General features: G+C 43.8%; 1 protein-coding gene across 2 annotated transcripts in view; it reads right to left on the bottom strand.

Moving 5' to 3' along the window:
* Positions 1–2568: 2568 nt before the first annotated feature.
* LOC8038738 (SOSS complex subunit B2) overlaps positions 2569–23976 on the bottom strand; it is a 44430-nt gene continuing 23022 nt past the window's right edge. For both annotated transcript variants that reach the window (XM_040220066.3, XM_040220067.3), the window contains one exon: positions 2569–2907. In XM_040220066.3, coding sequence (XP_040076000.2) covers positions 2753–2907 — 155 coding nt within the window. In that variant the 3' untranslated portion in view covers positions 2569–2752. The remainder of the gene's footprint in view (positions 2908–23976) is intronic.

Genomic DNA, 23976 nt, shown 5'->3' with positions numbered 1-23976 from the left:
CCCTGTCGACACATCGCAGACCAATGTTGCTTTGCATTCCGGAATCTTTATGTCTTGTAGGTTCAGTGACGTTGTTTCCCGCAGATGTGGTAGTGTTGTATCCGTGCTCTGCGCTGCTGCTAGTTCTTCGTAGTCGACAGCGTTCCGTTCGGTAGAGCAGGTGTTCACACCAATTCGAGAGAGTGCGTCTGCTACGGAGTTGTCTTTGCCTGGTACAAAGCGGATGTCCGTCGTGAATTCCATGACGTAAGCCATTTGCCGTATCTCTCTTGGCGTGTGCGTTTCACTGCTAGATGTTAAAGCATACGTCAGCGGCTTGTGATCAGTCATCACAAAAAATGATCGTCCCTCGAGGTAGTAGCGGAAGTGTCTGATGGCAAGGTAGACTCCGAGTAGTTCCCTTCCGAAAGTGCTGTAGCGGCACTCAGTGGTTGACAGCTTCTTCGAGAAGAATGCCAATGGCTTCCATGTTCCGTTGATGTTCTGCTGGAGGATAGCTCCGACGGCGGAGTTAGAGGCGTCTACCATGACTGATGTTGGCGCTCCAGCTTTTGGATGGGTCAGCAGTGTAGCTTTTGCAAGTTCCTCCTTAATGGCGGAAAACGCTGCGTCAGCAGTTGGTGTCCAAGTCAGAACGGCGTTCTTGCTTGGCTTTCCTTGCAAAAGGTCATGCAGGGGCTGGAGGATCGTAGCACACTGAGGGACAAAGCGTCTGTAGAAGTTCACGAGCCCGAGAAACTCGCGGAGTTTCTTTGTTGTAGGAGGCTGCGGGAACTCGCGGATGGCTTCTACTCGCTGTGGCAGCGGCCGTATGCCGTGACTGTCGACGCGATGGCCCAGGAAATCCAGGCCCTCGACGCCGAATGTGCACTTTGCAGGGTTGACGATCAATCCATAGTTTTCAAGGCGAGAGAAGAGCTGACGTAGGTGGTCTACGTGGTCTTTCGGCTTGTCGCTGAAAATGAGGATGTCGTTCATGTATGCGAAAGTAAAGGTCAGGCCGCGTAGGACTTGGTCGATGAACCTTTGGAAGGTCTGGGCCGCATTGCGGAGACCAAACGGCATCCGCAAGTACTCGAACATGCCGAATGGGGTTATTATGGCGGTCTTCGGAACGTCGGCCGGTTCCACAGGAATTTGGTAGTACGCTTTCACGAGGTCCACCTTTATGAAGATGGTTGCTTCATGCAAGGCGCCGGTGAAATCCTGTATGTGGGGAATTGGATAGCGATGGGGACCGTGCTCTGGTTGAGGGCTCTGTAATCTCCGCATGGACGCCAGTCGCCGCTCTTCTTTGGGGCCATGTGGAGGGCCGATGACCAGGAGCTCGAAGAAAGCCGGACGTAGCCAAGCTCGAGCATGTGCTCAAATTCTTGCTTCGCTATCCGCTGGCGATCTGGAGCTAGGCGTCTAGGTCGAGCAAACACAGGAGGTCCCTTCGTCTCGATATGGCGGGTCACGGTGTGTTTCACCGGTAGGTCTCTTGAAGTTGGACGAAACACGTCGGGGAATTCGTCGAGGATGTCCGTACATTGGGAGGTGGGCTCCACTTGAGGGAGGCTGGGCGCCTTTTGGACTCCCTTCGCAGATATTCCCTGCACGGTGAGGCGAGTCTCAATGTCGTGAAGCAGTCTTCGCTTTACACCCACTATGAGCGCAAAATGCCGGAGAAAGTCGGCTCCTATGATGGGTTGAAGAACGTCGGCGATTAAGAAAACCCACCGAAACGTACTTTCTCCGGCATTTTGCGCTCATGGTGGATGTAAAGCGAAGACTGCTTCACGAACCAGTTTGTAGCAAGGAAGATATTCTCATTTGCTAACAAATTGTATATTTACATTATTTACAAAAGAGTCAAAATCTGAAGATCGTGGAACGTGGACTGCGTAGCCCTTCGCCTTGTCATCTCGAGCCCCCGCGTGCAAGTGATGGTGTTTTTCTCGAGCTGGTGTTCTTCGTCTTCTTTGCTCGCTGTAGCGTGCCGCTACACCTTCAAATGACGTATACTGTAAACGACTTAATTTTCGCAAGGACCTAAATTTCACAACTTGAAGAATACCACCAAAAATTAAGCCCGCAAATATATCACCATGGTAACAAATATAGAGCATATCACTCCAATTTACAAAACGTTGAGCCTGGCAAATATTTCTGAAACGTACTTTGCTAAATTCGTAAAATATTGAGGCCATGAAAATAGATGTTTACGTCATTGCTTTTGTGCCCGTTGTCCGAAGTTTGTACAAAACAGGCTCCTGCTGAAGCACGGAAAGAATCATCAGCGTTGCTGCGACGATTCTGAAAGTTGCTTTTTAGTGTGACCTTTATAATTTTAGCTTTAGATTTCACATAGAAAGCTTATAATGCAATGTCAGAGTGTAACATTATGTATTTAGAATATCGTTTTTTTTTTCAATAACATTTATTAGATTATGTGATCTAAGATTATTTGAATCTCCCCAGTTCCACACACTCCTCTAGAAGTCAGGGATAAGTACCGACAGTGAAAGCAGAGACCTAAGGAGTTTCATATAAATCACGGGCAAAATAGCAAACATCAAACCAAGGTTTCTTTCTTTTCTTTTTTTTTTAACTCAACATCTTTATTAGACAACAGCACAAGGTGTATCCGCAAGCAGTCTGTGCAATGTTGCCTGGCTGGCCACTCTTAGCAGAATGATTATGTCACCAACTGACACTCCGATGTCCAGGCCCGGTGCACACACAGAGCCAAAAGGCGCCAGTCAAGCCGCTACCTCCGGTGGGGCCTGACCTTGGGGCTGGGCACACCCGCGTTGACGCCGAAGCCATTGTTGTGGTTGGGGGGAACGGGCATGCGCATCGAGGCATAGGGCATCCCCTGCCGTATGCGGGGACCAAACCCTATGCCCCCGGGATGGCCGTTTCCTGCCAAAAAGAAACGGGAGAGCGTCAAGACTGAGGTGCACCCGCAGAACAACCCTCTCGGGCAGCTGACGGTCAACGAGTTGAGGGAGGGCTAGTCGCTTCCGAGCGCAAGACGTCAACTCCAAATGCAACAGACCCTTTCCATTGCAAACGCCACCAGGCGGTGCCCCAGTCTTTGACATCCCAGCGAACTTTTGGTTCACAAGAAGAATGAACAAAGTCCACCTTAAAGGCCTGTTCACACACTTGCGACCTCTTAGAACCGAATGCCTTGAAACCTCATAAAAACATAACATCTCTAATGACAAGAGGACACACTGGCGCCATCTATTGGGTAGCAGTGTAAACTTGGCGGTCCGGCATATTTTCTATTTCCCTCGCGCATTAACCTTTCTTTCTTGGCTCGAAAAACTTTTGTCAACGTTATAAACGAAAAAATAGTCAAAAAATAGACAAAAAAATATAAACGAGCCTTTCTCATAGGTATTATGCACATTTGACCTTGGAAAGACCGCAAAACCTTTGCTCTTGTGAAATGCAGTTCCAGGGTCACCGCAGAGATGGTGCCAGCGTGCCAGCGTGTTCTCTCTGTCGCCCTTAGAAATCCTAAGAGGTTTCAACAGGTCTCGTCTCTCTCGGTTGTACTCGGTTGCAAGTGTGTGAACGGGCCTTAACACTGCTGCTTGAAACATTGATTAAACATTTAACAACCAATTCTTCAGGCGAACGCCAAAAGAACTAAGCGCAAGATCTGTTCAAATTTTTCGAATAATCTTGTAAACCAACGTGTGTCCTCCAAGATGTTAGATTGTACAGCCGAAGGCCCTCGCTGAATCTCCAAATTTGTTGTCCGTGTAGCACTTATGCTTTCTAGTACTGGTGACATAAGCAGGCTCGACTGGCTTGCAAAGACGCAGCAACCGGAAGTCGCTTGGGACGCAAGCAGTGGTTCATGTTTGTAAACAATAAAAGGGTCTAACCGCACCCCTTACAATTTCATGACGAGAAGAAGTTTCAATGTCTGCAATGAAATTTTTTTAAGGCATAAAATGCTTTTTAAAATAACCCGCCCCCCCCCCCCCCCCCCCCCCCCCCAATCCCAAACTTTTGTCCGTTCGTCCGTAGATTTCCCATTAAATTTTGCGGAGAAATTAATGTCACGAGACCTAAAGACCAATTCAGTTTCCCCGCTAAATTTGGCAGGGAATTCGATGCCATGTGACCTGACATTGCGAGGCCTAAACATCAATTCAGTTTCCTCGCTAAATTTTGTGGGGAAATCAATGTCACGTGACTTGCTCTTGAGACCTATACACCATTTCAGTTTCCCCGCTAAATTTGGCGGGGAAATTGATGCCACGAGACCTGACGCCACGACTGAGCAATTCATTCCTCTGCTAAATTTGGCGGGGAAATTTATATCACGTGACCTATACAACAATTTAGTTTCCCCACTAAATTTAGAAGAAAAATTGACGTCACGTGGCCTGTACGTTTATATATAGACCTATACTATACTAGACTGTGTATAGTCTTCTGAGCTTGTGTAATGGATGCTGTGATGTGATTGGTCGGAGTGATTTTGGAGCACCTGTTGGAGCAGCCGAAACTGTGTTTTTGAGCAACAAAAGTACTTTTGGGGCATAAGCGCACATTTAATTTTTATTCTTACCAGTGTGAATGTCATGATAAGATTTATGTGTTTAGGTCTACTTCGCCTTCCGGCTTCTGTGCAACCATTTGATGGCATCAACAGCATGGCAGGTTTAACTCCCTAGCTAGCAGTTTAATTGCACGCAGAAGTAGAGGGCACAGTAACAAGATGCTGATAGATGAAGAGTAGTAGAAACTGTTGTGCATGGTTATTTTAGGTATGAAATAAAGTGTATACCAAATTGTATATAGCCCACTGAAATAATGCTACAATATAATAATTTCGAGCACCTAGATTGATGTTTTCTTCAACTTACACAGGCTATAAAAGACTGCAGTTCTTAATTTAGATAGAATGCAAAGCTTTTGTCATTTGATTATGAACATCAATGACGTTTTAGAAGTAGAACTTTACGATAACAAAAATCAGCATGTAACGACGGCGGGATTTTTGTTTAATATAGCATATATTAAAAAAAATCCCGCCGAACATGTTTAGGTTATTTCCAGGCTTGTGTTTACTGCTCCAACGAATATAGGTTTAAATTTCTCCAATCACTGAGCCATCGAACGACACAAATGGAACCAGTATGAAGGTAATAACTTAATGAGAGTCGACATTAAAAATAAACACATAGAGCAGTTCATAAAAAGCTTTCTTGCGATACTCAAGTATCCTTGATAAATCTTGAATGTGAAAAAAGACATGGTCAGAATATTGCTATCATATATGCTAGCCGCAGTTTTTTTTTTTTTTTTTTTTTTTTTCCTGTGTAATTATTTGCATTCGGGGACAGCTTTCCCCTTGGCATGCAGGTGCACTGCGGCGAAGCAAATATGCAAAATTGTGATGTGGTGCTATGCGGTGACACGCACACTCAACGATGCCAGCTATCCAGTCAGAACAGACAACAAGCATGAGAAATATTACGAAACTTCCGAGTACTGTCAATATTTGATCCAGAGATCAAATTGAATATGATGTTATTTAAAGGGGCCCTGCAAGGACTTTTTTACTGGTTTTTATATTTGCACCAAACCTAAGCGCACTGAACGTAGTAACTTAATGAAACTTTTCTTTTCTCGAATTTCGCTTTATTTTAGAAGTTACTATAGGCAAATTAAAATTACAGAAACAAGCAAAAAATAACCTCCCTCATGACGTCCTTGGTTGCTTGAGAGGTCGTGAACTAGAGGAGGGCTAGTAAGCTCAGCGAGCGCTCACGGCTGCCGCGCTCCGTGTCGACGGTGCGAGAGGGCGCCACTAAAGCATGTTCTGGATATATGCTGCATGCAACGGGGCAGCCAGAGCGGCTCTCTGCATTTGCTGTGCGATTAAACACTTATTCGGCATGACACTTCATTGGCCACAAACGACAGCAAACACGGGGTACCGATCAGTTCAGAATGGAAGCCACTTCGCGCTGCCACACCGCGAAACGGCCAAACCGCAAGACAAAGCTGCTCGCCGAAGGCCTTTGGAACGCTCGGAGCCGGTCGGATCCTCCAGTCGATACGGCCACAGCGCCGCCGCATACATCCGGGACCTTCCCGTGTCGAAGCCCGATCCCACTACTCCTTTCTGGTATGCGCCGCCATTTCCACCACTTGGTGGCGGGTATGTCGACGGGTCATTTCTTGTTTCCGTACTTTGTTTATTTTCTGATCTAGAATACTAAACAAAAACTACTTTTATAAATAATTGAAACAGTTCGTGCCTCATATTTTGTATTTCGACTAAAAAGAAGCTTTTAGCGGCTCTGACCAGTAGTAAGCCCAGGACCAAAGACGTCACATATCGCGCGTTTTCGGCACCGCGCGTCGCCTCCGTCGGTGGGAGGAGGTTTCTGCGCCGTCCGGTTAAAATATGATGCACTGATATTTAGTTACTCTCTCCGTGCCCGCTGGCTTGCCCAAGCACCAAGAGATGTGGAAACTGCAGAAAAGGTAGAGGCTTAAATATGACTGCAGGGCCCCTTTAAGGTGATAATTGAAAGTTCTGAAAATTCGCACAAGCCTAACATAATGATCCAGCCATGGAACAGGTCCTGATTTATTATATTTTTAGTACTAATAAAGTAAAAAGAAATTTTGGCACAATGTTGGTGCACATTTCTCACATTTTGCCAAAATGTAGCAGGATGTAGCAGATTAAGTGCTTTGGCGCAGTTAGGTGCATATAAATCAGCCGTTACATCACTGGAATGTTATGGTCCCAGAAGCGAGACATCTAATACAAAGTCAAAAAAAAAAAAATAGCCTCAACTGCCAAGTAGGCCAAAATGGACACAGCCAGAAAGGCAGCTCACACGTTTCAAATCTCATTGTAAACATTCATTACACTACTTTTACATGTCGGGTCAGGAAACAATGCAATGAACTACTATACTCCATTTCATTCATGATAGACCGCAGAACACGCCGAAAGCCATCAAAGCCAATTGAATGCTGTGTACACCACATGACTTTCGGAAGGGATGCAGCAACGTGAGAGAAGCGTAATCCTCAGATATGGTCACAGCGCTGCGGTCCATCCTAAGGTCCAAAGATGTATGCAAGTGACAGCCCGCAATAAAAAGTCCCTATATAGATAGATGCAGATAATTTACTTGAAAAGTACTGCGGTACCTTTTTATTTTGCAAGTATCTCTTTAGAAATAAGCTATATCTGGCTACATTGATTCTGTGGCTTAAGTCCTAGACATGTCCTAATTGGGGTTGAATTATGAGCTAAGCTGTATCCTTCCTCAATTATTCTAGTTGAGGTACATGGTAGAGCAAGCCTATATCATTCTAATCTCTTAATTAAGTTCATCGCAAAAGCAACCCTACAGACAGCAGCACAGGAGACGACGTTCCAAGAAACACGTCTCGGAAATTGCCTTGTTGGGTGGCACCGGTGCAATCGGCCCAGTCCGCCAAGAAGGGAAGAGGGGCCGATCGCTTCATCCCAAGATGCTTCATACGAGGCACTCCATTCCAGACACTTCATGTACTTCAGTTACAGCTTTTAATTACAGCTCTCCACGTAACTTGAAGTTAAATATTCATGTACTAAATGCCCTAAAAATTCTGCTAGTTGCAGCTACCCTGAGCAGATATGAGCCCTTTCTGATTTTCTTTAAATTACTAGAAACGTACCTGCAAAAAAGCAATTTTCTGTAGCTACAAGTTACTAGGCCATTGCACGACGCTGCCAGCACAAAGTCGAGATTGGTGTTTTCTTCACAATTTACTTCAAAGAGGCATCAAATTTTCCCACTTAAGTTAGTGACCCAAATTAGCATGTTCCACCACACCAATAGCTTTTATGACAGTCCTTCAATTCTATGAGACAAAAAAAAGAAACAGTGTTTACTTGTTTGCATTAACAGTATCGCACTGTGTTTCCAAATTTGTACTTTGGATAAGCAGTTCCGTATACTTAAAAGGGCAGTGCAACGGTTTTGATGTTGAAAGAATTGCCAGTTTGCATTTTTTATATTGTTTATACAAGCACAAGTGACCAAAAACGCGTCACCTTTCCCCGAAAAACGGCTATTCTGCTGCGTAATCGCAAGGCAAAAAACAAATTATTTGCCGATCTGCAGCCGCCTGTGGCGGCTACGAGAACTAAAATGACGGCGTCACTAGGGGATACGCGGAAGTCAACAAACCCTGTCCCGCTCCGCTGCTATACTCGCCGTCAGCCCCGTGGCGAACCGTCCTTTGTGTCCATCGCTCGCCGCAACCTTCGACAAGGCTAATCCTTTAAAAGTAGACAATCGCGGAGGAAGCGGCTGCGGTCTCTGAAGAGAGGGCCCAAGGGGAAACCACGTGAACCTCCAGAGTACGTCACCCAAAAGTCGACATGGACGTCGTGGAGAGTTGAGAGGCCCTTCGACCTTCAATTTGTTTCATTTTTTTTTTTAATAAGAACTAGCTAGCGCTCGCAAGAAAATGCGGTTTTCTGTTTTTCGTTCCATAGGTGACGCAGATTAATTTCCGCAGTTAATTGGCCAGAGTCTGAAATTCGTTGCACTGCCCCTTTAAAACTATCTATTGTTTGTGACTTGTAGTTTTAAGGCCTTGAGTCATTCTAATACCTTCGTACAGTGCAAACACATAAATCGAAAGCCAGAAACCTCATGAAATTGCATTTGCAGATGATCATGAAAACAAGCTTTAAAATAAGCATCTGCGAACAACACTTAACTAGAAGTAGCAAATACCACTGCAATATATGGGAAGGAGGGTTCAATAAACCAATAAATCACCCATACGACAAAGGCACCTGCCTCAGAAGTATGTTACTGGTCCTAATTATACTCATGGTTAGATGTAAATGATTTAAGGGTCTGCAAACTTTTTTGATGAGGGGCCGGATCAGGGATTTGTCGCTGCCTCGAGGGCCGGAAAAGAAGTAAATAAATATAAATGAGGAAAAACTAAATAATCCTAAATAAGCAATATTTAAATACAAAATTGAGAGAAAAAGTAAAAAGAATGTAAGGTATATGAAGACAACTATACTTATTTTCAACTCGAGAAAAAAAAAAAAAACAAGTTTCGTGCATTGTTTATACGCCACATGAAGTAGTTCCTACAAGATTTAGTTGTCGGACGGAGGAGCGACACATTTAGGCGCATTTGGCGTTTGAAACGTGTCAGTCTTGATAAGATAACACATATCTACTCTAAGATACACCTAAATATATCTTCAATCCCCCCCCCCCCCCCCACTAAAGGTGAAAATTAGTAATGCTTCGCAAAGAGCCGGACATTTCTTTACTACGGTTCGTGAGGTGAAAATGAGTATAGTTTATTTTAAAATGTAGTGTTAAGCTAAAAACTGACATTACAGAATATGGGAACCCAGAAAACTCACCAGGCATACATCATAGCATATAGAAACTTTGGCATGTTCCAAACAGGGCACAAGACAAATTAGAATGATAGAACTAATGCTGACAATATGCAACAGATACGACACAGGACACTAAGCACAATATACATGGGACCGCACAGGAACTTTAACATTCGAAGTTAGACAGGTATGAAACAGGGGACTAAGAGTGGTGTTGCTGGAGAGGACAATGTCCAGTGAACAATATGACAAGAGGACACGCCCGCAAAAAAAAAAAAAAAATTCTTTTTCTTTTTTTAATTTTAGTTTTTGCGGTTTGTGCATGGTGCACGTTGCGGCTCCGTTTCTTTACGTGCGCTAATTTTTGCATCGTTAGTAGCGGGCCTGCTGGAAGCGGGCCACGGGCCGGGCTTCATTGGAAGAATCGCAGCTTGCCGCTGGCCGGTCGTAAGACCTCCGCGGTTCGAATTTGACCCGCGGGCCGGAGTTTGGAGACCCCTGATTTAGGGAAACTCCTCAAGATGGAGAATGCTAGACTAGATTGCCCTTCACCTCATATGGAGCACAACTCGCACATTGTACACGACTGGTGTGGCTGGACTAGCAGGCAGATTTTTTCAGTGGCACATCAGTTACCTAGAGGGAGCGAGTTTATACTCCATCTCAGGTGGAAGTCAATCTATTTTTCTGATTATGCTCATAAATTCGAGAAGTTACTTTTGTGTGTGTATTATAGAAAAGAGGAAAGCTTACAACTACATGAGGCGATAGTCAAGGCATGATCATTTGCAGTCTCACACATCCAATAAATCTCTTTGGATGAAACTAGCATCATGAAAAATGGCTATCACAAGCAATCAGTAGCAGCCCGAGGCAGACAGCCGACAATCCTCCAAGCAACACTGAAAATAGCTATGCAAAAAACAGTCAGTGGGCAGGGTATCACCAAATTGATTAACGAGATTTAGTACAGGTGTACAAAAAGAGAAAAAAAATACTCAAAAAGAATCGTCAGGGGAGCAACTGGCAAATTTGCACTGCAGCAACGAAAGCAATTAATCATAGCATATAAGCAAAAAAAAAAAAAATCATGGGAAAAGTTTTTTTTTTTTTTTTTTTTTTTTTTTTTTTGCATTTTATACTATTTTTTTAGGAATGAATTTTTAGGCAACAAAAATTTCTGGGAAAGGTTTTTTTTTTTCCTTTTTCGGGAAGCCATTTTGAACTTCTCTGGGTAATTTATTTTGTTTTCTTATTATTAATATTTTCCTTCTGTGAAACTTAAAAAGGGAGCTAGCTTTTTTCTATGGGTTCTTTTTTAAATAACCCCATTAAACTCATGCACATGGCCTGAAAAATCAAGCGCTTATTTCTCACTAACAAAAAGCATAGACTGAAGAGCTTTGCTAATAATTTTCAATTGATTTCTTGGGCTTTCCTTTTCTATCTTTGCATTGCCCAAAAGAGTAGGGAACTTGGAGGGATAAGATGGGGACAAATTGACGTTTGAGGGAGCTCAGTCGTGATCACTATCACTCTATGGAGTAAACAGAATGTACCCATATAGACTACATTAGTGAAAGTGCCAGTCAAACATTAGGCTGTTAATGGCATTTGTGCATGGTAACAGTGGAAACTAAACTACTTGCATACACTACTCTCATTAGGCTCAAGTTAGAACATGCAACTGTAGTTAACAACCCGCATCAAAAATATCCAGTTGATGGTCTTGTACAAAACAGGGCAACTGGGTTCATACTAAAAACATATTCACCTGTAAGTGTCACACAGCTTAAATATTTCGTCGATTCATTGGCGCTCAATCAAAGGAGGCAAGATAACGTCTCACCACCTACTCGCATTATCCCCCAACACCCCAACATGATCATCCTAACAAAGCTCACATTCCTTTCGCCAAGAGTAACTTGTTAAAATTTTCCCCCTTTGCACTGGCCATGATTGACTGATGAGTTGGTAAGTGAAAGAGCTCTAATCAGAAATCATGATAACCCCATGCTACTCTGTGAAACTTACAATGACCCACCGCTTACTCTTCATATGTTTCTCACAATACACCCCTCCGCATAACGCCCCACAAGGCCTTTAGAGGCACTTAAATAAATAAATAACTGACCTGCATCCTAAAATCAATAATTTGAGAGTTCACATCAAAAAGCCGAAAACCGAAACACAAAAAAATCGAAACATTGAAAAGTCAAGACGCCGAAAAATCTTAACGCCGGAAGCTCACAAAAACAAAAATTCAAAGGCCAAAAAGTAAAAATTCCTACTTATCAACAAACTTGGTACACTGTTATTCAGAGAAGCTAGTTCCGTTCAGGTGAAGACCTGCATTATTGGCTTCATGCCCACGGAAATCCGTAGTATTAGTGTAGTCTAGCAAATGTCACTTGACTATCACCAATGGCATGGTTTGTTCCTATCACGACCGCTTCCATGGCGCAGAGGCTCTGTTTTGACCTTTGGAGTACAAGATGCAGGGTTCGAACCCTGGGTGATCCCTTCCCCAAGCAGTCTTTGGAACATCGCTCATACCCTCAGTTACTTTGCAACGTAAAACCCCAATTTTTCCTTTTCACTATCCCCTCTTGCTCGCCTGCCCTCAGAACAGTGCGACAAGTATTTTAATATGTTCTACAAAGGCACCAGCAGACCAAACTGATGGAAAATTTAATATTTCACTATCTTTTGTAAAGCTAGTGCAGAACAGTGGGAAAAGTCAGCTTCCATTGGTCACCAGAATAAATCAGCACTGCCCAGTGTCCAAAGCAAAACAGCAATGTGCGGCAGTAGTCCTTCTATGGTTTGAGAGTGAAATGGATGAAGACAGATTTTGTGTCTTCTCAAAAGCAAAACTTTGTTGCAAAGATAATTATGTATATAGGCTCGCCCAAAACCAAAAGTAGGTGCAAGAAGCGAGGCAAACGAAATGCCACATCTAGGAAAAAAATGTCAGTCATTTTGACATGCATTTCAAAATATGATGTTTCAAATGTCACATTTCTTTATCGTTTTTCTCGCTGCTATATCTCAAGTAATTGATTTTTTGGCCCTTTAATTCTTCAGTGTTTTGAATTGTTACTTTTCCAATAACTACAGTAAGTATTCTGATTTTCGGTGTTTTGAATGCCTCCCCTTATTTAGAAAATTATCAACTCTCTTTATCAAAGAAAACTGGAAAAGGAAAGACCCGGTACTCCGGTTCGGTCGAAGTAACTCAAATGCCCTTAATGTTGCCCTCAAGAATAGGTTCATTGAACACTTTCGAGTTGGTGTATAATCAGGACTATTAATGTGCTGCCTTCATTTGCGAGGTGGCAACAGGCCTGCAGATTCTGCTACACGGCTCACAGTCAACTCCACCAAAAATGAAAGCACCTTTGGGTATAGTGGCTTATATTTAGGGTTTTGTGTTTTCAGTAAATACTGTAAAACCCTACTAATTAACCCCCAAGCCTGTTTTATCAAAATCAGAGAAAAAAAAAGAAAAGAATTAGAGCTGCCTGTGAACAAGAAAATCCAAAGCCTCATGGGACAAACCCCTCTACGTACAGCAGTGGTTCTCAAACGGGGGTCTGCAAACTCTTGGGGTCCCTAAAGGCCTTTTTAGGGTCCCCAAAGCCCTCAACCGCCAGTGAAGCCGAGAAATGAAGCTTTTTTTTTTTTATTGATGCTAGCTGTCCCACAAAGCTAAATAAACTACACCATATGTGCTGAGTGAGTAGGGTTGACCATTTTCTGTTTCCGATGTTCAAAGTAGTTTCGAAGTCTACTTTTGTCATTGTAACCATCCAATGACCCCCCACCCCAGGTGAATGGGAACCCCCATCACTTCTGCTGATCCAGAAGGGGCCCCAAAAACATCAGTGGTTGAAAACCATTGATCTACAGGTTTATTTGTGTGTTGACCCCGAATGCAGCCCCCACTGAACTATCTGCGAGGTTGCTTCTTTCTTCGGAACAGTACCACTTGTCTTGTATCCTCTTTTCGGTATCGGGGTGTTTTCCAAGTCTTTGGGCGACGCGCATGTTCACTGTGGTTGGGGAACCCCATACCCGCATCACATTCTTCTTCAACATGGGCCCCGATAAACGCCGATTTCTTCCTTTATACCAAACGTTTTCAATGAAGAACACCGAATCTGTTGCTTACGAACCTAGCCTGCGGCATGACTTAGGCTCGAGGCAAATTAATTCCGAAAAAAAAACTTGGGAGGTTTATGTAACCAAATCGATGTCAGACAACCAAGGCATTGCACCAAAGGAATGGGGATCAAGCTAGACCAGACGGGGCTAGGTCTTCCGCGTGCAACCGAAATCTGAGCCATGCATCTCCCAGGCCGCAATAAACCTCCGCAAGAGTGAAGGCACCTCAGCTGGGATTCGGGAGAGTCAACTGCAGCCCCCCCCTGAAAATGGCGCGATCGAGGCGGTCGCAGTGGCCAGAAGCACCTGCTCGCTGTCAAGAGGCAGTTTGCATCCTGGGAACCGAAACATGCTATCGGTAAGCTTTTCCAAGAAAGAATTACGCCTGGTGCACGACGTCTACTGAAATGCAGTATACCAGAAGAGATCCCTACGCTGCACAGCTTCTTTTGGCCAAGCGAAACTACCTTCTCTTAGGATCAAGGAACTTCCCCTCCATCTCCAGGCCTTGCACAGTTTGTTCGGTGGCACAGAACCACGCACAGTACATCGTCCGTTTTACCGGGCAACAAGCTCCAAGAAGTGATACTGTCTCAGATTCAATCCAGTGGGTTTTCGTGCTCCTATACCAAGAAGACTGGCATCAGTTGGGTGTCTAATGACAAAGCACCGCAAACACCCATAGCATCTGCGGAGCGAGAGCGTGGAAAACTGAGCACGAAGAGCGGTACTCTGCTATGTGAGCCATACTCTGCTTCACACCGAGTCCGACCGCAGCCGACACTACGATCCGATTCAATCAAGCACAGAAAAAAGCGCAGGAACACGGTGCATTCACTGTGCGCGATTGGTTTGGCCACCGATGGCAAATGCGCAAAGACAACAAGCGCCGTGACGATGCACTTTGGCGCCGCTTGATTCGCTATGTCGGTTCTAGCACTGGCTGTAGTTGGCCTCGGTGCGAATCGAAGTAGACAAGGCGAGACCAAAAATTCCGCAACTAGTTTTACAGCGTAAAAATGAGAAAGCGGCACAGTGATACGCGTGCAGCTGTCGAAGGCAAGGACCTTTGTATCTCGTTATGCGAAAGGGCGTTGTTCTGCGAACGTCTGAAGCTGCGCTGCACAAGTTGTTCTGACCATGTGCACAAGAACAATGGCGATTTCAGAGTGGACTGCAGACCAAAGCGAAAGCAAACACAATTCTGCGTCAAAATCGGCAAATCTGAAACAGACATTCGAAATTATTCGGCCGGCTCATGGCAAACGAAGTGGTGAGGAGTGTGAAGTGTTTTAGCAGAAATCACACGTCAAGAATGCCTGAACGTCACACGAAGACAGAGAGAAGTAGGGGACCTTCACCGACCCCTTCTTGTGCCACATATCAAGCGCATCGACCGATTAAGACTCCCACATCACGGTTTAGTGAACCGTTTTTCTTATACCCCATGTAAAAAGCTTTTTCGTCAGATTCTTACTCTACAGGGTGATTCAAGGAGAGGCCAGGCTCTTTAAATCAACCGCAAAATTCGGTTCCGTAACCTATCGCGCTACAACTTTGTGCTGCGTTGCCCACAGATGGTGCATTTTTTTTGTAAAGTCTGCAAAGAGAGAACTTACCTGAGGAAAAAGTAAAGAAAGAAAAAAGCTTAGCTCCTATGGAAATGTAGCAAAGCCACCGGTCTTCAAACAATACGGCGCCGTTTCGCATGGGAGACAAGAGATGGCGCAAGCGGTCGCAACGCCAACTGCCGCCAACGAACGAGCATACAACGCCGAGAGCCTGTGTCTTTAGCAGACAAGAAACTGCAGTTCGTTGTTGTTACCGCGCCGGTTTTTGTTTCTGCAACTGTCGCCGCCTGCGGAACGCGCGCCGCTTTTGAGTCGAAAAGATTGTCTGCTAAAGACGCCAGCTCTCGGCGCCGTATGCTCGTTCATTGCACCATCTCTTGTCTCCCGTGCGAAACGGCGCCGTGTTGTTTGAAGACCCGTGGCATTGCTGCGTTTCCAAAGGAGCTAAGCCTTTTTCTTTCTTTACTTTTTTCCTCAGGTAAGTTTGCTCTTTCCAAATTTTACAAAAAAAAAAAAAAAAATGCACCATCTGTGGGCAACGCTGCACAAAGTCGTAATGCGATAGGTCAAGAAACCGAATTTTGCGGTCGATTTAAAGAGCCTGGCCACTCCTTGAATCACCCTGTAGTTTTGGCACGGCCGTGCTTTCAGATAAAATCTGAGGGGTGTGGGAATAGCACTTCAAACTGAATAGCCCTGCATCAGCAGTCACCTACATAGCAAAATGTTTGTGACTGTCTGCACAGTGCAACCTAGGGTAAAACAGCAATTCAACACAGACCACCATTCGCACACCTATAGAAATCTGTCCAGTACGTAAAAGAATTGGCAGCCATTTTGTTCAGTATAAAAAAAAAGAAGAAAGTCCTTTGTTGATTGTAAAAATGCCCACTGTGAGTGAAAGACACCGTCGTAAGGACCAGAACGTTACGATCACTTCTACCTGTTCCGGCTAAAAGGGGAGCAAGAAAGAAAGAAAGGAAGAAAACATACACACGCATAAAGGAAGTCGTTTTGACTAGAATGCCGAAAGCCCAGCATTCAGATCATGCATTGGCTCCATTCTAGAGAAAGACACCGCAACCAAAAGAGCGCCCAAACCAACGGTTCAAACGCAATCAAGTGTCCGGGTGCCAGGAAGGAGACCATTCGACAGACTAGCTCCGCCTGGCCCACGTTCCCGCAGCACACCTTGGCGAGTCAGAGTTGCACCAGAGACATGCGGTGGCGAGGCTGCACCAGGGTAGCTCCTGAAGCACACCACCCGCAGCCCGTTTGTCTCGGCCCATGGGGTACGCCAGAGCCACCGAACATTCCCAGAGTACCACACTCCACTCGAGCCAGAAATCTGTCTCCCCAGTGCAAAAGACACCACATGTGTGCTTTAGAGGGGATCTGTCAAGTGCACAATATCGTTGCTGGCAATACCCAGATACAATAAATTAAAAAAATAAAAAAAAATAACCCATTAAGCCAGGGTGGAAAAGACCAAAAGTGTGTGTGGGATGTACAGAGTTTATGTAAAGCCAACACCTCCAGAAGTCTCATAGCCCCTTCCTTCCCCCTATGAATTGCAAGCACTCGCAGGTACGGAACTTCAAGCGTTCGGTCTTGAAGATCAAGAGTGACAACTCTCGGAGGCACAGCAAACGGAGCTGCCCTGCTTACTGGCGCTTTCACCGCCACTGCCGCTGCTGCGTCCCTGTTCTCCCCACACTCCGTACCACCATCCACCGAGGCCACACCGGCTTCGCGATCAGCACGAGAGTTGTTTCGGATGAGCACAGCTCTGATTTACAGCTTATAAAGCAATCGATCGACACACCCTTCCCACGCAGTAGTAACAAAGTATTTTCCAAGCACCGTATTTACACGGTTCTAATGCATCTCGGCTTCTACCGCACGGATAAAATAATGATTGCCGACCACCAGATTTCATAGAACACAGCTCATTGAAATTCACACATGCACAAAAGTCATCGGTCTGGCAGAAGTTTGTCACCGTCCATAGACTCCAACGTCCAAAACATGCAACACTGCCCGCTTTACTTCTTTTTCTGCCGGGACGATTACTTCATAATAAAATAACTATTTTTTTTGTTCCCATCGATCAAACGAAGAACAGCACAGAGGTCTTAATTGTCCCACCTCCAGCGAGTTTTTTTTTTTTTTTTTATCTTTGATAACAGATGAGCATCTCAAGAGCTTCGAGTGTGTTTACACAGACAGAGCATGACAAAAGGCGAAAAGTGCACGCTAGAGGTTGGGCATCCGAAAGAAGAGCAAGAGTTTGCCACGCAGGTTCAACACAAAAAACACATGGACAAGGCGAAACCGCAGGAGGTGGACTTGCAATCGGAAGATGACCACGCAAAAACATGCGACGGATGTCTCATAACGGCTATAGTCTACACCTGTTGTGTCAAACAGCAGCTTGCCTACCCAGCTTCAAGGAATGTGGTTTCTATGTCAATGGGGTTGTCCTTCTTACACCAAATTTTTTTAAAGCTTTCTTCTTGAGTATCTTGCACAGGGAGCGTCTAATTTCGGAACTAAAAATAGCCCCAGCAAGATGAAAAAGTGTGTGAATACAACATTTATAATTTTCCGGAGACATAACAGATAGTAGCACCTCCCGGGGGTGCATGCGGTTGTGCGTTTAGGCGGAAACTTTAAAATGTATAATCGCCGCCGTACATGTACGGCAACGACTGTCAAAGGATTAACTGGACCACTTTTCAGGTGCTATCCTGTTCAAGGGGGTTGATTATAATGATGTTTTCAAATTCTCAGATTTTTCCAGATTCTCTCTCGACATTTCCTGACCGATCCCTAAAGCCAGGGTCACGCTGCTTATAAATCAAACAAAAGACATTCTGTCAAACACCAGTCACTGCGATATCCGCGGTTCGAATGTTGTGTGCCAAGTTTCTCCTTAAACTTGTTGCCATATGGCATTTGAAGCACGAATCTCGTGGTGACTTGCGTTCAAATCTGTTTGCGGACTGTCTTTTGTATGATGTATGAGCATTGTGACCCTGGCTTAAGGGATAAGGACATGTCTGAAGTACAGTTTTTATGTGAAACTCCAGTATATCTCATGGCCAACAGGGCAGTGGCCGAGCACTGGACCTTTCGTCTATTCTTTGATATTTTTTGCTGAATAAATGTCCCGCTTTAAATAGGCAGTGACTATTTCGACGTCCAATTTCAAAATAACTGAATATTATTTTGACGTCCGTGACGCCACTTCCGGAAGTGAAATTATCTTCAAAAACATTTTGATATCCCCCGTCAAAATATGTTGTCATTATTTTCATGTTTTAAACTTGGAACTTTGAGCCTCGGAGTACGGACTGGGGAGCAAACGAAGGTGGTGGTCAATAAAATATCTTGCTTGCAGGCAGCGTCACGGTTCGACACACATTTTTAGAAAACAAATGTCAGGCAGTCGATTGCTGTTTTTATGACCTTTTACCGTATTTACTTGAGTAATAGCCGCACTATTTATGAACAAGGCCCTTGCATCCACTTTCCCACAGAACACAAATACTACAACCAATCATTGCATTGCGCATAAATAACATAGCAAATAACCAGATCGAAAATATTATTCTCGATACAAATTCAAATCTTCAAAGATGGTATATCTTGGCACGAAGACGTTATCTCTGTCCTGTAAACAGCTGGAATCATGCTGTCGAACGCGGTGATTGGTAATCTGTGTGCTCCGCAAAAAAGCAAACCCTCAGGCTTTCTTCATAAACAGTGCAGCTATCACTCGAGTAAATACGGTAAGTGATGTGGAATGCAAAAAGACCCAAGAGTACATCAGCTATATCAGGCTGAAAGTAACGTTTGCTTGGTTGTGCCAAACATTACAAAATGTGGCACCATTGCTTTTCAAGATTTATTTCACATGATTTGTATAATGTCATAAAATTTCCAGTTGATTGGAAAATATGTGAGTCAGGAAAAAGAGAAAGAAAGGTGATAATGAGTCCGAAGGAAGCAGCAGGCCTCGCGGACAGTTCAGTGTGGGCGGTGTTCCCATTAAAAACGAAACAAAGCTGTAACACAGGTTTTCATCCCATGAATCTTGGGTTTCAGATGTTTAAGGGAAGCTCCAATTTGGGCTTTTTCCTTTTTCTTTGGTTTTGATAAAACCAGTTAAGAGGTTAATTTTTTCAGGTTTTCAGTATTTACCAAAAAGACAGAACCCTACTCATGTGCGACAGAACCTCTGATCACCGGCATCAAGTTCAATTAGAGAACATCTCTTTCGGATCCTCATAATAAATTTCAGATTTTGAGATTCCACAGGAAATTTGTGCATCGGTGTAATGAAACATTTGCCAAAGAGCTCTACATCAGAATTTGTGGTACAATAAGGCCCACAAAATAATTTCATATATTTTATCAAATTATGTCCCGAGTACACCTTTAGCCTGACTCGGTTGTTTTAACATCTAACCAGAAAAATGAGCATTGAATTAGTTAAGGCCAAAATTCACTCCGCTGCATGTGATGTATTCGATAAAACCGAAACGGGCAAGCAAGACTTGGTTGGCTCAGACACCATACAGAAACAAACTATGATCACAAATCCCGGGAATCAAATTCAATTGCTCGTTGCCATTCAGTGTGGCCATAGGGTGTAGGCTTGACCACCTTTGTCTAGGCCAAACATTTTTTCTATGTCCCTATGTGGGGACCTGAAGAGATCGGGGTGACAGCCAATAACGTTGAGATAGTTCACAATAACGCTATCTCTACTCTTTTTTCCTCTCTGAATGAATTCTTGGGAATGGCAACAAAAGGCTTTCGAAGTTGGTCATCCGTAGCCTTTCCCACTCAGAAGTGCTAATGGTAGCTCAAATGCAGCTCGCCTGGACAAGGTGCTCGAAGGAAAGTAATGACCCTCGAAGATCAATCACCCCAACGTCTGCGGAACAGTATCACATTTCTGTCATGCTCAAATCTGTTTATTATCGACATTCTTTCTCCTGTTCGGGGATGGCGATGTTTAATCCCCTCAGGTCGGCCGAAACCCTCCGAGGTCGACGGCGAATGTCGCTACCCTAAAGCCCATTGTCAAATGGAAACAGGCTCGTTGTTTTGTCTTTTTCTGCGCCGCATTGTCATGAGGATGCAGGTGCGCTTTGATGCTTGGGGCCCCTGCTTATCATCTTAACTGGCAAGTCCCAGGAAACGACACCAATACATGGTTTGGACAAACATCTCAGAGGTTCGACCGTAAAGTGTACAAATTTCGAACACTGAAAGCTTGATTTTCCTGTACTCGGACACAAACATTCTGAATCCATCAAAGTTGTTAGCTTGCGCAATTCGTGCAGCACCACTGGGGGAGGGGGGTTCGATATGTCTGAGAGGCTTGGGCCCTCTGGGCCCGCCCGCCCGCCCGCCAGCCCCCCCCTCCAATGGATTAACCACTAATTGCGTCGCTTCATTGCCACAGCCAAGATCTAAGTTTTAGCTACTACAATGAACCTCGGCAAATGTTGTAACCAAATGTGACATTAGATAAAAACGACAGTAAAATCCCGTCTCTATGGGAGAGTTGAGGGCAAACAGACATACTGTCCATGTCTGCTGCATTTTCCGTTTCGCATACCGGCATTCTTAATCTTCAAGTATATTTGACGAACACACTCTCACACTCTTCTGCTTATAGTTCTTTTAGAAACCTCATTTATCGACACGAGATCAAGTGTATACAATCGTTGCTCTGCGATGAGTGTTTTCTTGCTGTTCTCGGTCCTTTTTTTGCATATGACATTGAAAGAAAGGACTCTGCGGCGTTTCCTACCCTTGCATCAGAAATTTGTACCAGAGAAGTTTGTAAATCGAGAAACAAAACCCGTAAAAATTTGCAAAAGCGTCAGAGCTTAGAACAACAGTTGCAAATACTAGGTTCGCGTCGTGTGAGAACATCTGAATCTGCATCACTGCGATTTTTCTTATCAAGGGCTGCATCTGACCACCGCCACAACTAACATTCTAGTTTGAGAACTGCCAGTGCATCAGGCAACATTAACAACACAGACCTTTTATCTGCTCTTACTGTCGACGTCTCAGAAGTTCTTGAGGCGATAAAAAAATTAAAAACTAAGTTTCGACGAGAATTGACGGTATACTTAATTTTATCATCAAGGCTTTTTCTGGTATATTCGCTCCCCTTTTGGAACATATATTTAACCTATCTCTCATGAAGGGTACTTTCCCTAATTTGTGGAAGTCTTCTATAGTTGTGCCTATGTTCAAGGCAGGTGATTCGTCATCAGGTAGTAACTATCGTATTGTTTCATTTTTGTGTGGTTTCACGAAGGTTTTCGAAATGTTTATGCATAACTGGATCTCAAAATACCTCAGTCAAAAAATTAGTTCTTTTCAGCATGGTTTTTTAAAGGGAAAATTCGTTCAAACAAATTTGTGCTCTTTTCTAGATTTCTCCGAGCCGATAGTCACAAACAGAGGCCAAATTGATGCCGTATATTTTTACATGTCGAAGGCCTTTGACCGTGTAGATCATACTTTACTCCTTTGCAAACTTTCTTCTTATGTCATGTGCCCAAAGCTTTGTGAATGGTTCAGGAGCTACTTGAGTTTATGCAGTAATACTGTTCGTGTTGGCCACTCTTTTTCAAAGTGTTTTACATCAACTTCTGGTGTACCCCAAGGTTCGAACCTGGGACCACCATTGTTTATTTTGTTTGTAAACGTTATATTATCATGCGTCAAGCACTCGAATGTCCTTGTTTTGGCTGACGACATAAAACTCTTTTTAAATGTTAAAGACTATACTGACTGTACTTTATTGCAAACTGATACTGGTGCAATTTCAGAGTGGTGTAGAAAGAACACTTTGTCGTTAAATCCTGAAAAAACTAAATTGATTTCTTTATCGAGAAAGCGGGACTTTTTTTTTTACTCTTATGTGCTTGAGGGAAATCTGATAGATTGTGTATCTCTGGTAAGAGACCTTGGCTTCTATTTGATAGCACTTTATCATTTACTGGGCATGTTTCTAAGATCGTTGGATCAGTGATAAAAAAGTTGGGAATGATTACTCGGTTATCAAGTTCTTTCACTTCACCATTATCTGTAGTGTGTCTGTCTTGTAGCCTTGTGCGCTCAGGACTTGAATTTGGTTCAATTAGTTGGAATTCACTATCTTTAACACAAGTTGAAATTATTGAGCAAGCGCAGAAGAAATTTATGCAAATTATTTATGACCAATACATTGGTAGGAAACTGTTTTTTAGTTTTGATTTGTTGCTGCCTTTAACCTTGAAAGGCTATCAAAGAGGAGGGCTATTAGAGACATTCATTTTCTTCATAAGATAATGCATGGTACTGTTAAAACTGAAAATTTACTTATGAATCTAGACTTTCATATGCCCTCCAAAGCTAGTTGCCATTTTTTAACATTTTATCCTACTAGAAATTGTGAATCATCACCATTATGAGGTATGCAGTCTGCCTTTAATATTATATGCATTTGTGACATAGTTAGATATTTTTCTTGATTTTGTTAGTTTCAAGTCGGCCTTGCAAAAGTGTATTTTATCCAACCAAGAAATAGTGTAAGGCTGTATTTGATCTGAAAAACTGTATTAGTATCCTTACAAATGTCTCTGTAATTTTGTGCATGTTTGTACTTTAAATAGTATTGCTGTGAGCACGAAATGACAGTGCACCACACAAAAAGGTGTTGCAGCTGTTTGTGGGTTCTAAAGAAAAATAAAACATTATTATTACTATTATCACTATAACATGGTAACAAATAAAAAGAAATGACCGCATCTCCACGTGGTGAATGATGTTGATTGGTGCGAAGCTGTGGTGGTGCTGATGATACTGATTTTGTTCATAGGTAGTGCTCATGGTGCTGATTTTTTTTATTGCTCATAGGTAGTGCTGAGTTCCGAGTTACGTTTCGACTTCATTATTACTGCTTTATGGTCGGTGAAATGCAGAGCCAGTGGTTCTTCTAGCGGATCAGCTTGGATCCGCTAGAAGCTGTGAGAACACATCTCTACTGCTTAAGTCAACGGTCCGTGTCAGCAAGAGAATCTGTGGTATGGATTGTGATTATATACGCAGTTGAGCATTTGACCGCAGCGCCCTCTCGTCTATAAATGTTGAGCCAATGCATGCAAAGTTTAACGCAATTATATACGCATTTGACCGTAGCGCCCTCTCCTGTATAGACGTTGAGCAACGTTTTATCCATGACATCCCCAGCTCTTGAGTTACTACTACCACATCTCAGAGCCCCCTACTCGTCCCGCAGTCGTGGCCGAGTGGTTAAGGCAAAGGACTAGAAATCCATTGGGGTCTCCCCGCACAGGTTCAAATCCTGTCGACTGCGCAAACATTTTTTCTTTTTTTTAAAAAGACAGATGGGATGGCAATCGATGTGAGCACGGACGCCGGACGGACAAGGCTAGACCCTAAGGAGCTTCGCCCCTAAAAAAAGTGAACCCTGTTCAAAGATGTACCTTGTTTCCACAGGGATTGGTGGTCCTTCACTGCTTTCACGGCGGAATGCAGCAATGTGCTGGCATCGCACTTGTCGCAAGGCTGCTTGTTTACTTGTGTTCTCCGTCGATCCAGTCTCTAGTTTCGTTTTTTTGCCACAACTAACATGGTACCGTCGAATCTGCACATTCCCTATTCTTCATTCCAACAGGCGTTTGCTCCCCACCCCATCTGCATCATCTTCTTTGCCAAATCAGTGTTGGCAATCCCACCGGGGAATGAACCGGCAACACAGACCACCTGCCGAGAGATCAGATTGTTCTTCGA

The sequence above is a fragment of the Ixodes scapularis genome, unplaced genomic scaffold (genome assembly GCF_016920785.2).
Source record: "Ixodes scapularis isolate PalLabHiFi unplaced genomic scaffold, ASM1692078v2 PGA_scaffold9__187_contigs__length_104089568, whole genome shotgun sequence".
Classification (NCBI taxonomy): domain Eukaryota; kingdom Metazoa; phylum Arthropoda; class Arachnida; order Ixodida; family Ixodidae; genus Ixodes; species Ixodes scapularis.
The sequence above is the reverse complement of the archived record's forward strand: the minus strand, read 5'-3'. Positions and strand labels throughout refer to the sequence as shown.